The sequence below is a fragment of the Tasmannia lanceolata genome, unplaced genomic scaffold, assembly GCF_043159265.1.
Source record: "Tasmannia lanceolata isolate RefF3 unplaced genomic scaffold, GAP_Taslan_0.1 ptg000013l, whole genome shotgun sequence".
NCBI classification, from domain to species: Eukaryota; Viridiplantae; Streptophyta; class Magnoliopsida; order Canellales; family Winteraceae; genus Tasmannia; species Tasmannia lanceolata.
In genome coordinates, this window is record NW_027518690.1 from 10,397,181 (window position 1) to 10,415,529 (window position 18,349).

At 38.4% G+C, this 18,349-nt stretch overlaps 1 protein-coding gene across 5 annotated transcripts; it reads right to left on the reverse strand.

Moving 5' to 3' along the window:
* Nucleotides 1–921: 921 nt before the first annotated feature.
* On the reverse strand, nt 922–10,173 carry LOC143889746 (uncharacterized). Of its 5 annotated transcripts, none has more exons than XM_077394070.1 (5): nt 10,016–10,167; nt 8,063–8,215; nt 7,775–7,971; nt 1,588–1,651; nt 922–1,490 (listed from the first exon to the last, which is right to left on the reverse strand). In XM_077394070.1, exons 3-5 carry the CDS (start codon nt 7,957–7,959, stop codon nt 1,227–1,229), a joined length of 513 nt encoding a protein of 170 aa, XP_077250185.1. In that variant the 5' UTR covers nt 7,960–7,971; nt 8,063–8,215; nt 10,016–10,167; the 3' UTR covers nt 922–1,226. The 5 variants fall into 5 exon arrangements, with proteins under 5 accessions (XP_077250185.1, XP_077250186.1, XP_077250188.1 ...); XM_077394071.1 differs by having other exon boundaries at nt 8,063–8,305; nt 10,016–10,163; XM_077394073.1 differs by having other exon boundaries at nt 8,063–8,159; nt 10,016–10,119.
* Between the last annotated feature and the right edge of the window lie 8,176 nt (nt 10,174–18,349).

Sequence of the window (18,349 nt, forward strand, 5' to 3'; positions counted from 1 at the left end):
ATTCCCCTGTATATGTTGAGGCATTCAACAAAGAACCAACATGCTAAATAATGTCTTCCTTTCATCTGCGTGCAATGCCAGAGCCGTGGCGCAATGGTAAAGTTGCTCCATTATGACCTGGTGGTCACGGGTTCGTGTAACGGAAACAGCCTCTCTGCAAAGCAGAGGTAAGGCTGCATACATCTCTAGCCCTCCCCAGACCACGCAATGGTGGGAGCCTCACCGATCCGCCTTTTTTTATCATTCTATGGAATGATTTTTAGCTGACTACCTATCTACAACAAGATGAGGGTGAGCCTTGGCACAACTGTAAGGTTACTCCATTGTGACCTGGTAGTCACAGGTTCGAGTCACGGAAACAGCTTCTCTGCAAAGTAGTGGTTCGTGTCAGAAGAATGATACCAAATGGGAAAATAACGTAAATCTGATCTGAACTGGTCATCTAGAGGGTACTTCATTGAAGAAATCTCCTGAATGAATGACAATTTTATTCTTAATATCAATGAAGATTTCCAATTTGGTGCGAGGGTTTAATTTTTTTTTATCACCGCAAGGCATCAATTGAAGGGCTACGATTGCCTGAAGGGGGGTATAGATGTTTTGGGCGTGCAAATGCAAACCCATTACGCATTCATGGCAGCAGGCCCCACAATAATTGTGATCCATCACTTCTTATACAATTTAAAGTGAAGATTTTAGGGAACATTGATGGGCTATTCAGTCTGGTCCACTTTGTTTTGGCTTTTGAGAATTGGTTTGAGTCCAATAATCAGTTTTGGGCTAAAATTCAATTCTCAAAATCGAAAAGGAACAAGGACTAAGCAGTGGAGCTCTATTAAAAAAACAGATCATCTAGCCTATTAGGAATCGCAAGATATAAAAAGGAGTGTGATTGTAAAAAGGAGAAAGGTTCCAACAATCTCATCCAACATAATAGCTTCATTGCAATTTAGTCTGTCTAGTTTCCACTATGACAGACCAACAATCTCATTGTAACAAACGTCCTCTGTACATTTCCATCCATCCTACGGAGAGAGTTCAACTGAATCCAGTTTAAACTCTATCAAAACTCAACGGACACCAATCAAACAAACATAGAAGTTTTCTACTCGACACTGACTCAGCGATTTGTACAAGACGAGACTAGTAAAAAAGGGTGAAATACCTACTGGGTCCGAAAATTATCATACAGGGGCCAGAAGCTTTCTAGAGGTCAAAAGGTTAGATCAGGCAAATGCAGAGACAATGCATTGAGACTTAGAGTTACCAGAAGAAAAACCTTCAATTCTTACGAGGGGCTTACCTCCGAAGGAAGCCCCACAAGAGGGCACTCTTTCTGCCCTCGGTGAAGATTTTCCCCCATGAGAACCTCCCAAGGGAGATGCAAAGTGTGAGGATTGCCTTACAAACCGTACATCATGGACTAACGGGTTGTTTGTACGAACTGGAGGAGATCCGCAGAAGAAGCCCATCTGGTCTTCGAGATCATCCTGAAAACAGTGAAATGCGGAGATCAGAAAAATTAGATGCTATGGGCCAAGAATCATTACTAGCAGTGCAGGAAGGAAAATCAGAAAGGTTAAGTACCTTGTTCAAAAATATATCCATGAATTCGAGCCCAGTATCTCCTCTATGGAGTACTGGTAAGTTGCTGCAATAAAAAAATTTAAGAAACGGGCATTACAAACTCCACACCATATAACAGAATTAGCTGATGACTAAAAAGAATTGCCAAAGACCCTTGATTACTTTTTCTTCTTTTTTTGAATTTGCCATTTTGCCGAGCCTCTTAAAATTATTTGGACTAAGAAAAAATTGAGTGTAGCTGATGATGATTTGCTGGTCCAAACCCAGGGTTAGCTAGATTAATTTCTTGAAACTTATGAGCTTAAATATGGTAGCTTGTTCAATTTATTAGTAATGCTATCTTCTCTCCGACCCACTCAATTGTCTCCCCCTCCCTCCTCCGCCCCTTCTCATACAACTCAGCCCACGAATATTCCATGAAATATTTTTTATTGATCACGGAACACAGTTTACATTATTCTCTATTAGAATAATAACATCAACGACATAGACAAGGCATCCGATGGCATATTTCCTGGAGAATCGAGATTGTCCAAGGCATCCTCTCCTACCAGTTTACATTTGATCCTATAAACTTACAACCTTCCGTAGGTATTTCATCAATGAAACAAAATAAATTCGGCTTAATACATCTCAACAGATATAGGAATCACAGTCTGTTTCAGAATAACTCCTAAACTCAAGTAACACTGGGCTTAAAAATAATTCCTTCACCTTGAACACCTTTCAATTACTATGGGTGAGCGCATGAACTGACTTACCACGCTAATTGCAAAAGCAATGTCAGGACTGTCCTTAAAAAAATGTCAGGACAAGTGATAGTCAAATAAGCTTCCCGACAAGTTGTCTGTATCTGCTTAAATCGTCAAAGAACTTTTCTTGATCATGTAATAACTTTATTTGGATCCATAGGAGTATCGACTAGTATAGTGCCCGACAAAGATCTTTGGGGCTATAATATGGGATGGAGGCTTGATTGATAGCTTCTAATCATGGAACGGGATTCTCTCAACATGGATCATCAAGCCTTGGGAAAGGCAAAAGGAAAAAACACTTTAACTGAAGGAGTAGATTAGATGACCTACATTGGATGTTCTTTCCCCATAACAAAATAAACAGCACATAATAATCAAAAGACAGCTAAGGTTTTCATAAAATCTTTAATCGATAGAAGTTACTCATCGAAGTTCCAAACAAGAAGTTCTAAAAAGGGAAATCATCTAATTGATCAACACAAATCAGATATCGAATTAGCTCCATCAAATAAATAAGATGGTCTACAAAAAATGCCTATGGCCAAAAGGGTATCTACTAGGTGATGGGAAAGGGTGGAAGTTATGCTCAGGCTATTGTTTTGAGGGTGACAAGGGTAGGACTGATTGTGGAAGATAGAGTAGAGCCGATGGAAAAAGATTCGGGGGAGAAATTTGGGTAGCCTATACCTGGATGGCATGACGCGCCTCAGTGATGTAGGAAAGTTTCCTTGTTTTTGGTCCCACTAGAATTAGAAGATATTTTAGTTTGTAGTTATTTGATATTAAGTCTTTAATAGGAATTAAGTTAGCATGAGTTATAGTCCAGCTAGAGTTTATCCTAATCCCAGTTGGATTAGAGATAGAATTTGATTCGAGATAGAGTTTATCCGAATCCTAGTTGGATCAGAGATGACATTTGAGTAGGAGAAGTATATGATTTTCTATAAAAGGTGGACGTGAGGTGCATGGATCGTCTTTCATTGAATAAACTTATTTCAATTTGCTTCTTTTCGTGTGGATTCAAGGGTTTTTATCAAAGGAGACGGTGTTCTTCAACAGGCTGAAGATGGTGATCTTCGCATTCTTTCCGCATGCTTCCACCACGTCAAGTGGTATCAGTCTCCTCAGATCAACCCAGCTTGCTTCAACCATCAAACTACCACCAACCGAGAGGCTCAAATTTCTGGTGAGGATTTGCCTCACAGACAGTCCACACTTCCAGCATAGCCACAGAAAACCTTCAAGGTTTTCATCCAGTAGTTATCATCTATCGTCAGAAGTTGCATCATTCAAAAAACCCAGGCCTTCCCTGTGTTGCCGTAGGGTCTCAGCCGCAACCCGATCACACCCAAAAGTCGCCAACCGTCTAGGTTTCCAACAGAGAACCCCTTCTCTCAGCCTCCTTGATTCGCACGATCACCAATATGCAATCTTTTCTGTCCCAAACCTTCACCAAATTTACACCCATCCGGATCCCCTGTAGGGGGTCTTCTTTATGTATCTGGGACCGCTTGTCCCTTCTTTTGTATATTCTTTTTTCTGGAATGAAATCCGTTAACTTCTCAAAAAAAAAAAAAAACAACAACAACAACAGTGGATTGTAATGCCACACCTTCTTTCGCAAGGCCGTCGGCAAAAGTGTTTGCCGATCTCCTCCAATGCACGAGCTGGGGATGCAGAAAACTAACCAAATCCCAGATTTCATCTAAAATTTTGTAAAGCCTCCATGGACCACATCCGCGATTTGATGCCCAAGCAATCACATTAGTTGAGTGACCTTCCACTATCAGCGGTCCTATATTGTTTTCCATAAACCATTTTAAATGCAAAGCAAACCTCTCGCTTCTGCCTCATTAGCCTCGCAGATCCCAGCCAGACCCATGATGGTCATGATGGTTCGGCCTCTGACTTTTGGTCGCAACAGCATCAAGTCTCAGCCATCTTCCCTGGATTAGTTCGCCAACAAGCCGATCCACAGAACCTCTCAGTTCCACTTTTCACAAAGATTCAGCACACATTGCTGCCTTCAAAACACCATTCTTTAAACCCAGAAACCCCCAAACCTAACGAATTCCTTGTGTTTCCCTCAACCCAGAAATACCTTGCTCTTGCCGCCGACCAGCCTAAGTTCACAGCCGATCAACCTGTTATTCGCACACTTCCCTTACTGATTGAAACCTCCCGAAACCCCTTAATTTTTAGTCATGAAAAAAACACCACTGTTGTCGTAACACCTCCCAAAATGCCCTGATTTTTAGCTGCAAAGCATCCCTCTCTTCACTGTTAACACCTCACAAAACCATCCCAAGTTCATAAATTTTAGCCACAACACCCGCCCCTGATTTTTTCCATTTTGATCTGAATATCCCCTCATTCTTAGTAGGATCACCTCTCCAATCCACCCTCCTCCAACTTCCACCGCGTCAAGTGGGCCGTCGTCTCCTGCTGCGCCGAAGAAAGAGGGGGGTGTTAAACAGCAACAAATGGGGGTGTTTCGCAGCTAAAAACCAGGGGGTTCGGGAGTTTCAATAGGTAGTGGAAGTGTGAGGATAATAAGTTGATCGGCTGAGAACTTGTGTGGATCGACGTCAACAGCAAGAAGAAATTGTCAAGAATGATTGTGAAGAAGAAATTACCAAGAACGATTGCGAAAAAGAAATTCCACCAACGTTAGTGAATCAAGTTGTTAACAAATGGTCAAAATTCGAAGAAGAAGAATCCCTGGAAGCAGAAAGTGATGGAGTCACATACGACGGTTACAAGTCAAATCTTCTGCAACATGATCCAGTTTTCGAGATTTCTGATGCATGCCAAAACAAGAGGAAGAACTGCAACAAAGACACAGTGTTTTTGGATCCATGTATAAAATCAAGTATGCAAAGAGTAACAATCGCTGCCATGTATCGTTTAAAAAATATTATCAAGACGAAGGCTTATACAATGCTGTTGACATGGATACCCGCCATATGATGTGCACTAAGTTATGGGCGTACGACACCAACCTGCTTCATTAGGGAGTAACCAAAGCTAAACTCGACGAGTTTCATTCAAGTGGGGGAAACTGGTAAAAGAGAGTTTCCTTGTTTTGGGTCTCACTAGAATTAGAAGATATTTTAGGTTGTAGTTAGTTGAAACTAGTTGATGTTAAAAGTCTTTAATAGGAATTAAGTTAGCAAGTGTTATAGTTCAACTAGAGTTTATCAAAATCCTAATAGAAATAGAGATAGAGTTTGATTATAGATAAGAGTTTCTCTTAATCCTAGCTGGATTAGAGATAGAGTTTGACTGAGAGAAGTATTTGATTTTCTATAAAGGTGGATGTGTGAGGTGTATGGATCATATTTCATTGAATAAACTTATTTCAGTTTGCTTCTTTCCTCGTGGGTTCAATGTTTTTCTCTTATTTACTTGGGGTTTCATGGGTTTTTATCAGAGGACAGGGTGTTCTTCTCCAACAGGGTGAAGAATACGATATTCACCTTCTTTCCGCATGCTTCCACCATGTCACTCAGGCATATCTTGTCCAGATGTAAGTGGAGAGAGAGAGTGTTGGGGAGTAGGTGGACTGATCCGAGAAAACAAGAGAAAGGAAGACGGAGTGAAGAAAAGGAGGAAAAAAAAAGATAAAGGGAAAGAAGGTAGAAAAGTGGAGATATGGAGAAAGAATAGAATGGGAAGTGAGGGGGCTGCAACGGCGGCAGAAAATGGAAGAAAGTGTGGGATCTGAGAGGCTGCAATAGCAACAACAACTGAAGAAAAGAGGGACCTGAGAGGTGGGGGAAAAGGGCCCGGTGGTGGTAGCAGTAGGTTCCCAGACTGTGGGATCGGAGGGGAGAAGAGAAATGTAGAAGAGCAGAGAAAATGTGGAGAGGGAGGGGGGAGGGGTGTGAGGGGGATGATGTCGTCGGCTACACCAGCCAAGAGGAAAGGGGGAAATGATATAAAGAAGAAGAAATGGAGAGTGTGAGAAGGCATACCGTGACGCAAGGGTAGGCGTTTTCCTTTTTCGTTAATTCACCAAATTATTTATCTTTTAGGGTGTTTGACGAATTTTAAAGGAGGAGGTGTCATTAAGTTGTAGGGCTATAGGATTAGCCAATAGGATAGAAGAGAGGGAATACAAGAGGTTTAAATAGTTAGCTAATAGGATATAGGGGTAAGTGGGCCGTGGTTAAAAGGATGTACGGTGTGGTTTTAAAAGGGTTAGCAGACCACGGGTGAAAGGAGTATATCGGGTCATAGGTTGATGTAGGCATTCCCCATAAAAAGAAAGGGCGGCCCACTGCACGAAGCTCCTGCCATTGCGGGGTCTGGGCTAGGATAAATAAAATGTCACTAAATCAAAAAAAAAATCTTACATATAAGAAAGAATAGCACATGCCCAACACAAAAGTAACTGATTATAATCACTAGGGCTGCTGGATCACATCACTCGTTCTATATTCGCATTCATTGACCAAAGAGATGCTTAGATACTTGCGATCCATTTCCTACTTCCACAAAACTCCCTACGGTCCCTCTCCAAGGAAAAAAAAGAGAAGCACACCTTCACAAAGATATGTAAGCACAGAAAATCTATGATTTGGTTGACACTTCGAATTTATTCCCGACACACGCGTCCTGCCGTGTCCAACAGGACACGCGTGCCCACACGTGTCGACACTCCTTTGGACACTTTTACCAGTATTGTTGGAAGTGTTAGACTTAATGTGGGTGTGTGGATATGTTTTTGTACTGTGTCAAGTGTGACATTCTGTTTTTTTATTGAATATTGTGTTCACCTCATTTAGACAACTCGTATTCATGTCGAAACTGAACACACGAATTCATATCCACAAATCATGATTACATATACTTTCTATTTTAGCTGTGTCCCCGTTTTTAAAGTTTGCGGGTTTTCCGTGTCCGTGTCGACAAATCATAGCAGAAAATATATGTGAATAACCTTGACACCCAAATGCACAATACTCATGCATGTCGTGAAGACTTAATATTTAGCATAAAGTGAAAACTAGAAAGCGTCAGCATGTTAGACGCCATCAGACATGTGAAGAAATGCACTTCTAATGACTTTGAAAGAAGCGAACAATTTGGCCTGCTGTATATTGCTCAAGTTGCAGCAAATATCAATTATGCCAATCTATATATGATATGTTAATAGGAAGGAACAATTTTTGGAAAAAGCGGAATGAGTGTGGCCATGAAAGATTCCCATGAAGACCGCTATTAATAGTTTTTTTTTTTAATGAAAGGGAAATAGAGAAAATAACACTTGGTTTTGTACTAGAAATAAAATAAAGACCATAAGCAGTATACAGAAAAGACAAGTGTGATGAGAAGCAGGTACAGAAATTATTCATCTTTGAACTCATTATGCTGAAAAATTAGCCCAGGGATTTAAAATTTTCAACTGAAAAAAATAGCACACTCACCATCTTGGTTTGCAGTAGAATCGGTTGAACTTATCTACAACACAAGAAGTATCAGCACGACGAGGTGCTGGGCAGATGACTTCCTCTAGATTTTGATGTCCCCTTGATTTCATATCCAATGTGCACTCCATTGCATTATCCTGGGAAATCTTCTCAACAGTAACGAGTCTCCTTGGGCAATCCATCTTTAATGGTCCCTGGAAAACCAAAAAGAGAAAGTTTATGAGTTGGTGCTTATTACAAATATTAATTGGTATATTTGACATGTTTATAAGTAAACAGCACTACCAAAGATGGAAGCAATCAGGTATCACTCATGGTTCTCTTGTGGAAGGCTTATATAGACTTTAATTCTGTGGTTTGGATCCTCTAGAAATATGCTGGTCTCCAAGTTCATATCAAATAGATCGAGTCATTCAACTTTGCCTAGCTATGGAGTACCTGTGTAACTTAGATGTGAAAATTATGGATTGCCTCTTCATCAATCATAGCCAGTCGCCATGGATTCAGAGATCTGTTCTCCATAGATTTCTTTCAAGAAGAAAAGTATTCCACATGATTGAAAGAGAGATAGACTAGATCCATGATAAAAACACACAGTTTCTATTCATCTAGCCTTTACATCTGCTATATAATACATTCGGAAAGAGAGGAATCTAATAATGATTGGAAAAAAGAATAATGCATAAAAGAGTCATTCGCAAGCTGATTTATGAAAGCATCCATCATCACTTAACTTATTTAAAGCTCAGCCAAATTCATAATGAACATAATTGTGAATTTTAAATCATCTTGGATTCTCTATAGACCCCACAGCAAGACGTCAAATATTAAAAGCTGGGCTGGACCAAAGCACAGCTAATTGAAATTCAATACAGATACCGCTTTTTGCTTGGACTTTGGTTGCATTGGTGGAGTCCTTTGAGACCAAGGAATAAAATAATTGTTTAAGTCCTGACTTCAATCCCCGCAAAAGCAAAAATACTTTGTCGAAGTTTATGGAAATCCTTGGAAATCTTGTAAAAATTATGGAAGCTTTTGAAAGTCCATAAAAGCAAGGAATAAAAAAATCAAAGAAGACACAAATAAAAGCAAGCGAAAAAACACAAATTTGGAACCATTATATGGTAAATTTAAGGCATAAATCACCAACCACTTAAGCCTCCAACCAGGCTACCATTAGCAAATAAGATAAACAAACACATAAATTGCTATGAAATTTAGCAACATTGGAGCACATACCAAAACCAGATATAACTTGAAATATTAAAGAAAAACTTAATAAACACAACTAGATCTCTTATAGGACTTTTGGTCAGAAACCCTGAATACTTAATAAACACAACTAGCTCTTATAGGACTTTTGGTCAAAAACCCTGAATACTGAACAGGGAAAAAAAAAAGGCAGAAGCAGAAGCAGATCCCACAAAAGGCATAAAAATAAAAAACCAAATCCAGTAATTTTCAATCATACCAAATATTAGAAAATGCAGATATTACAGAAAAATCAGGCAATCTCATGCAAAGGAGAAAAGAAAAACTTAAATATATATCCTCAAGCTAAAAAATCCCAGAAACCTGGAAATTAGGAAGAGAAATTAAGCAAGAAAATCTCTAACTCCGCACCATTCAAAAAAACAAAAAAAAAAAAAAAAAGGAAAGAAAGAAAATCTCTAACTCCTTGAAATGGCCCTGGATTGAACAAAAAGAAAATGAAAAAGGTCAGTCACAACAAGAAATCACATTCAAGATCCTGACCTAGTACCACAAATTCAAAGCCATGAAAAGGTAAAGACATGGAACTCAAAAACAAAACCAACTTAATCCCCAGCAAAATATAGGGAAAAAAAACAATTTTGCAAGGAAACCCAAACCAGCATGACAAATAAAAACAAGAAGACTCCTGGACATGATTTGAGATCTCCATCTCCATCAATTCAAACAAAGAAAAATAAACTAAAAAAATCTCAAACTCTAGCAGGAAAGTCCAAGTCAAGAAACCCTAGATCAACAACCAAACTCACATAACCTAGACACAAACCTAAATCAAATCATACAAAAACAAAAAATGTGCTCGAGATTTCGTTTATAACTCTCACCGGAAATTCCAAGCCATGAAGTACAGAAAAGACAAAACTAGCAACGAAAACCCTAATATTACACAAACTGTCCACCAAATCATACAAAAAATAAATCAAACAAACAAAAAATAAAAATTTGTGAGTAAGATCGAAATCTTACCTGAAATTCGATTCTAAAAAAGCTTAAAATCCGACCCGATCTTCTTTCAAAGAAAAAGAGAGGGAGGGATCGAAAATCTGCAAGGAGAAAAGGAGGAGAAACTCTCTCTCTCTCTCTCTCTGCCAAATTTCTATTTTATTCTAAAAAAACTAAGAAACGCCATTAATTACGCCTTAATCATGATTAAATTGTGCTAATTACGTATCTTGGCAAAATATCTCCTCTTTTTTTTTTTTTGCACGGATCAGAAAAGATCCCTTAAAATTACAAATGACACCCCTTTTCGTTTGTCTTGAAAGGGAATAAGACGAGACATACTGACGTGGATATGATGCCTAACTTTATGTTTGTCGATTCCAATTAGGTCCCGCTTGTCTCTTCCAATACTTTTTTATGTTCGCGAGAGCTCTTTAAATTGTGCCTCTTTACAATCTCAGCCGTTAATCTGCAGAGATCTAAGTCTGTTTGGTTGCTGGAATTTTTTTTGTTCTCGGGAATTTTGTGGAATTTCCGCAGGAAACCCACGTTTGGTTGCTGGGCCCAAAATAATCCCAGGATCCAAAATAACCCCGCACGAAACCCTACCCTGGAAAAAAATATCCCAGGAACCAAAAATAAGCTTACAGAAGAGTTATTTTCTTCCCAACGGTTCAAGCAACCAAACAAAGCTTTTTTTTCCCACCATAGTCCGGTGAACCAAACATGAGATTTTTATTTTATCAGGATACTTCCAGAGAGTTTTTTTTTTCCACCAATCTCCGAGGGAGTTTTTTGTTCCACAGAAAACCCAATAACCAAAAAAAATCCCGCAACCAAACGGAATTGTAATATCTGTAGCTCTTTAAATACTAAATGACAAGATGCTTCCGCCCATCTATTAAAACATGGAAATTTGGTTAAAAGGGTCCAAAAAATAGCGGAAATAGTGAAATGGTACCCCCACATTTTAAATTTTGTGAAATGGGTCCATTTTACTTTTTCTGACATGTTGTTTACCTAAATACCCCTCAGGCGGTTCTGTTTATTTTAAAAATATTACAGGCTTACAACCATCTTTTACCTGGAAGGAGTTACCAGGTCAAGGAAAATGGTATCACATATGAAAATGGGGTGACCAAGTGATGAAATGGGGTTATCACACCTGGAAAATTTTCGGTTCGTGTCTGTTGGGCCTGGAAGGAGTTACCAGGTCAAGGAAAATGGGGTATCATATATGAAAATGGGGTGACCAAGAGATGAAATGGAGTTATCACACCTGGAAAATTTCCGGTTCATGTCTGTTGGGCCTGGAAGGGGTTACCAGATCAAGGAAATGGGGGTATCACATATGAAAATGGGGTGAACAAGAGATGAAATGAGGTTATCACACCTGGAAAATTTTCGGTTCTTGTCTGTTGGGCCTGGAAGGGGTTACCAGGTCAAGGAAAATGGGAGTATCACATAAGAAAATGGGGTGACCAAGAGATGAAATGAGAGTATGACACCTGAAATTTTTTTGGTTCTTATCTGTTGGGCCTGGAAGGGGTTACCAGGTCAAGAAAAATGGGAGAATCACAAATGAAAATGGGGTGACCAAGAGATGAAATGAGGTTATCACACCTGAAAATTTTTCGGTTCATGTCTGTTGGGCCTGGAAGGAGTTACCAGGTCAAGGAAAATGGGGGTATCACATATGAAAATGGGGTGACCAAGAGATGAAATGAGGTTATCACACCTGAAATTTTTTCGATTCATGTCTGTTGGGCCTGGAAGGGGTTACCAGGTCAAGGAAAATGGGAGTATCACATATGAAAATGGGGTAACCAAGAGATGAAATGGGAGTATCAAACTTGGAAAAATTTCAGTTCTTATCTGTTGGGCTTGGAAGGGGTTACCGGGTGAAGAAAAATGGGGGTATCACATATGAAAATGGGCTGACCAAGAGATGAAATGGGGTTATCATACCTGGAAAATTTTCGGTTCATGTCTGTTGGTCCTGGAAGGGGTTACCAGGTCAAGGAAAATGGGAGTGTCACATATGAAAATGGGGTGACAAAGAGATGAAATGGGAGTATCACATATGAAAATTTAGAAATTACCAGGGATGGAGAGACCTCTATTATTACTCGACCATATCAGGCCGACTTATGCAAAACTGTGGGACCCACTGTAATAACTCAGCAATCGATCAATCATCATTTCAAAAATAGGGTGACTTCAACTCCAAAAAAATTATAAGTGTATCTGAATACAGCAACTGTTTACAAAATAACAAAAAAATTCATAAGAGTATATGAGTACATAAAAAAAATCATATACAACTTCTCCTAAAAAAACCCACACGCTTACGCAAAGAATGGACCTTGACAAGGTACACCGACCTCGTGAGTATTGTTGCAGAAGGTCTAATAGCAGTTTTTTCGAGGTTCGGTCCGACGACGGGAGGTTCTTTGTAACTTCTTCTATTGTGACAAAGTTGTCGGCATCGGGTGCACTTGTAATGTAATCCACCTTTCAACTCGCAATCCATTCTTCTCCTACGTGGCCTTCCAGGCGGTCGCTTCGTAAGCGGTAGAAATATTGTCATCAACGGTTCTGGACTTTCATGCCATTGTGTCCGATCTAGTGTTGCGTGTACAACCTCAGCGTATGTATCCCGATACCTTTCTGCATCAAAACATTCGTCGCAGTAATCGTTCGGATCGAATTATGTGATGTTAATGGTTGCGATTGCATGTCCACACGGAGGTCCATATGTTTGGAAGGCACGATAACTACACGTTCGAGTTATCAAATCGACGAAATCTGTAGTTTCAAGGGACTTTACGGACAGACGTTTTCTGGACGAGCGAATAAAAGTAAACATGTCTCAGCTACCCAAGCTACTGTAACGAGAGGGTGATCCTTGCCCCTTATTTTAGCTGTACACGTATGGTACGCAACAATCGACTTCACTACCACAAAAGTAATATGATTCACACCCGTTATACGCCATTTGCAACCATCTTCCTTGCATCGAACGGAGTACTTTTTGCTTGATGGGAATATCTATTGAATAGCATATTCTCGAACAACCTTCTTGAAGTGTCTCATGTCATTAAACATTGCCCCAACTGTTAACTGGTCAAATTTTAATATATCAGCTTCTATATCTTGGTCTCCCACATACATGCCATATACTTCCATTGGCCCACTACCGTCACTCAGAACCAATTGAGTACCACCTCTGATAGGAGTACCCCCTCTGATAGGAAAGCCTCTGTTGTAGGCTCCGTTGATAGGCTTAGTGGTTGGACTAACAACGATGTTTTCATGATGATCATCCTCGTCCTCCACTTCTTCTTCCTCCTCCTCCTCATAATAATAATATTAATCATCATCATTTTCATCATTTTCTTCTTCATAGTCTAAACCCCTTACACAAAAATCATTTTCAAAAATATTATTGACGTCCACTTCATGATCTCCAATATTTTGTAACTCATCTATACCTCCAGTAACATGGTTAGCATGCAAACCACTTGCCAATGTTTCATTTAAGTCAAATTGAAACCTGTATAGATCGAAAATATATAATCAGCCTCAATCCATATGATTAATTCATAATTTGAACTATGACAGTCTTGAAAGATTATCAAAGAACAAAAATACCTTATGCTGCGTTGATCTCCAATATTTTGTAACTCATCTATACCTCTAATAACATGGTTAGCATGCAAACAACTTGTCAATGTTTCATTTAAGTCAGATGGAGACCTGTATAGTTCGAAAATATATAATCAGCCTCAATCCATATGATTAATTCATAATTTGAACTATGAAAGTCTTGAAAGATTACCAAAGAACAAAAATGCCTTATGCTGTGTTCTCCTAGACCACCTCCTATACTAATATCAAGGATCTCTTCACTTACAAATTCACTTTCATAGTCTTTTTGCAAGTCCACTTCAAAAAGTGGGCAAAGTTTGACATTTTCTCGTTCGCGTGCACGCTCTTAGAGCGGAATCGAAGTAGTTAGAATGTTATTATTAATAGAGGTTCTACTAATACAAACATTGTTTGGGGGAAGCATTGACGAATTCAGTGAATTAATACCGTTCTCACTTATAGTTTTCGTTATGTATATCATCACATAATTGAACATGTCTCTCTCAAACATCATCGACATTGTTTCAAGGGCATCATCATCATCAACATCGATTAAAGTGATTATATATGGATCAACAACGTATCGACATTGATCGATAGTAAAACATTCATTTCTGTTATACTAATCCTTCTTTGGATTGCACTTTGAAATTCATCAAAATTAATTTGACGGGAAACCGATAATAATGTCTTCCTCCCCCCGACATAGTCCCAAGAAACCCCATCCTTCAAATGTCCATCATAGTGTAAAAGATGAGAAACCATTGATTCTGGCATTTTTCTATAATTTTACACGGGGGTTCTAAACTCTTCAACATAAACTTCAAGACTCTAAAATGGGCTATAAAGTTGTGGCTTAATGGAGCTTATCTAGGGTCTTTTCAATTGGACAGATTGGAATAAAATAGGGTCATGAACTAAAAGGTGGTTTCCAATACCTAAATGTGGGGTTTTCTATGGGATTATTAAAGCCAAAAAATAAGGATTATTTTTTGGATAATCCCTTAGACAATCCTAATTACGGCAGTTATGAAATACTTAGCAAGGGTTCAACTCAATGGTAGGGCCATCAAACATTAATAACACTTATTAACCCTTATAAACTCTTAGACAACCATAATCACGGCAGTTATGAAATACATAGCAAGGGTTCAACTTAATGGTAAGGCCATCAGACATTAATAACACTTATGAGCCTTTATAAACCCTTAATATACCCTTAAGACATCCTTATACACCATCATAAAAAGAATTAGGGGTTACAAGCACAAACCCTGATAGGACAAAAATAAAACTAACTTTTTCTCCATTTTTGAGGGTGGAAGGGTATTTCGGTCAGAAACCTTGTTAGGAAAAGCAAAATGGAACCCTTTGACAAGTTTGAAATTCAAGGGTTCCATCTCACTATTTTAGATATTTTGAGGTACCGTTTGACCAAATTTTCTTAAAACATTGCGGTGATGATATCATTTTCCTCTTTTAATAGCATCTATCAAGTGCTAATAACCACGATGGCAATATATGATTGTACCTTATAAGGTACCGTGCCAATCGACAAGACTCATGGGTTAGTTAAATTAGAAAAAGGTATCCTATAAAGAAAAGTTGATGATAAATGGGGCCCCTGTTTTAATCATCCGCCCTCTCCCAGTGTCTTATGAGTACGACTGTACAAATAGTGCTGCGGCTGTGGTAAATAAGGGGCAGATTCTAACCATTTAATCAATGGATACTTTAGCATCCACATTTGTGGAGGTCTCAGACGATTGAGAGGGGGATCTCGCGTCCCTCGCTCACCGTCCTCTCGGGATCGGGGTCCACACTCCTCCTCCTCATAATAATAATAATAATCATCATCATTTCCTTCTTCTTCATAATCTAAACCCCTTACACAGAAATCATTTTCAAAAATATTATTGACGTCCACTTCATGATCTCCAATATTTTGTAACTCATCTATACCTCCGGTAACATGGTTAGCATGCAAACCACTTGCCAATGTTTCATTTAAGTCAAATCGAGACCTGTATAGATCGGAAATATATAATCAGCCTCAATCCATATGATTAATTTATAATTTGAACTATGAAAGTCTTGAAAGATTACCAAAGAACAAAAATACCTTATGCTGCGTTGATCTCCAATATTTTGTAACTCATCTATACCTCCGGTAACATGGTTAGCATGCAAACAACTTGTCAATGTTTCATTTAAGTCAGATCGAGACCTGTATAGTTCGAAAACATACAATCAGCCTCAATCCATATGATTAATTCATAATTTGAACTATGGAAGTCTTGAAAGATTACCAAAGAACAAAAATACCTTATGCTGCGTTCTCCTAGACTACCTCCTATACTAGTATCAAGGATCTCTTCATTGACAAATTCACTTTCATAGTCTTTTTGCAAGTCCACTTCAAAATGCGGGCGAAGTTTGACATTTTCTCGTTCGCGTGCACGTTCTTAGAGCGGAATCGAAGTAGATAGAATGCTAGGATTAATAGAGGTTCTACTAATACAAACATTATTTGGGGGAAGCATTGACGAATTCAGTGAATTAATACCGTTCTCACTTATGGTTTTCGTTATTTATATCATCACATAATTGAACATGTCTCTCTCAAACATCCTCAACATTGTTTCAAGGGCATCATCATCATCAACATCGATTAAAGTGATTATATATGGATCAACAACGTATCGACATTTGATCGATAGTAAAATGTTCATTTCTGTTATACCAATTCTTCTTTGGATTGCACTTTGAAAATTCATCAAAATTAATTCGGCGGGAAACCGATAATAATGTCTTCCTCCCCCCGACATAGTCTCAAGAAACCTCATCATTCAAATGTCCATCATAGTGTAAAAGAAGAGAAACCATTGATGATGGCATTTTTCTATAATTTTACACAGGGGTTCTAAACTCTCCAACATAAACTTCAAGACTTTAAAAGGGGCTATAAAGTTGTGGCTTAATGGAGCTTATCTAGGGTGTTTTCAATTGGACAGATTGGAATAAAATTGGGTCATGGACTAAAAGGTGGTTTCCAATACCTAAATGTAGGGTTATTAAAGCAAAAAAATAAGGGATTATTGTTTGGATAATCCCTTAGACAACCCTAATTACGGCAGTTATGAAATACCTAGCAAGGGTTCAACTCAATGGTAGGGCCATCAAACATTAATAACACTTATTAACCCTTATAAACCCTTAGACAACCCTAATCACGGCAGTTATGAAATACATAGCAAGGATTCAACTCAATGGTAGGGCCATCAAACATTAATAACACTTATGAGCCCTTCTAAACCCTTAATACACCCTTAAGACATCCTTATACACTATCATAAAAAGACAGAGTTATCAAACACATTAAATGAGATATTAGGGGTTACAAGCACAAATCCTAATAGGACAAAAATAAAACTCACTTTTTTTTTCTTTTTTTTTGTTCCAGATGTTAATGGGGATTGAGGAAAAAGAAGGGTTGGTAGAAAAAGAAAGGAAAATTTTTTTATCCCTTTTTTATGGCTTAACATGTATTTTGAGGGTGGAAGGGTATTTCGGTCAGAAACCTTGTTAGGAAAAGCAAAATGGAACTCTTTGACAAGTTTGAAATTCAAGGGTTCCATCTCACTATTTTAGATATTTTGAGGTACCGTTTGACCAAATTTTCTTAAAACATTGCGGTGATGATATCATTTTCCTCTTTTAATAGCATCTATCAAGTGCTAATAACCACGATGGCAATATATGATTGTACCTTATAAGGTACCGTGCCAATCGACAAGACTCATGGGTTAGTTAAATTAGAAAAAGGTATCCTATAAAGAAAAGGTTGATGATAAATGGGGCCCCTGTTTTAATCATCCGCCCTCTCCCAGTGTCTTATGAGTACGACTGTACAAATAGTGCTGCGGCTGTGGTAAATAAGGGGTAGATTCTAACCATTTAATCAATGGATACTTTAGCATCCACGACTCACTAACGTACGCTGGGTTGTCTTCTACGCGCATCTATATATATATATATATATAGATAGGATTCTTGCCTATGGTTTTCAATTTCCCGACGGTCGTACCCTGACCTTGGTTTGGAACAAAAGAAATGATATTTCCATTCCTTTTCTTCTCAGTTCTAGGAAAAGACAACCAAAAGTGACTAGAAATGCAATCATTAATTTTTTTTGGTAGGTAAGTTGAGATTGAACATGAGACCTCTAGGTTGAGATTCAAAGTTTCAACCATTGAGCTCTACCCATGGTTTCGATTGCATGAGTTTTCTAGAAAAGTTTGGAAATAAAAAATATTTCTAAAATTTCTTACATTTTCTACATGATAAAATAGAAAACTCGAACCTACCTTAGTAAATTCTTACGAAGGTAACTCTCTAAATTAATAAAAAAGAATTATCATTCTAATTTAAATCATGGAAAGAAAAATAAATTCCCAACAAAAATTGAGAATTCTCCGCTCAAAATATTTTCTATCCGGATTTTTGCCCGTATCCATAATACTCTTCCCCCAGATAATCACCAATAGCTATAACCCCCAGTACATAACATGATTCGGGTTTCGATGTATTGTCATTATGGGAAATATCTCGGCCCGTTTTCTTTTAATGGGGATTCATAAATATAATGAGCTGTTCCTATCCTCATAATTAATATATTTACATGATAAAAGGTCAGATAAGAGAACA

Coding starts and splice junctions, on each gene's coding strand:
- LOC143889746 (XM_077394072.1), bottom strand. CDS start 7,959: ATGGATTGCCCAAGGAGACTCGTTACTGTTGAGAAGATTTCCCAGGAT. Junction 1,652..7,774: donor TTCTACTGCAAACCAAGATG/GTGAGTGTGCTA, acceptor TTTTTATTGCAG/CAACTTACCAGTACTCCATA. Junction 1,491..1,587: donor TGGATATATTTTTGAACAAG/GTACTTAACCTT, acceptor CACTGTTTTCAG/GATGATCTCGAAGACCAGAT.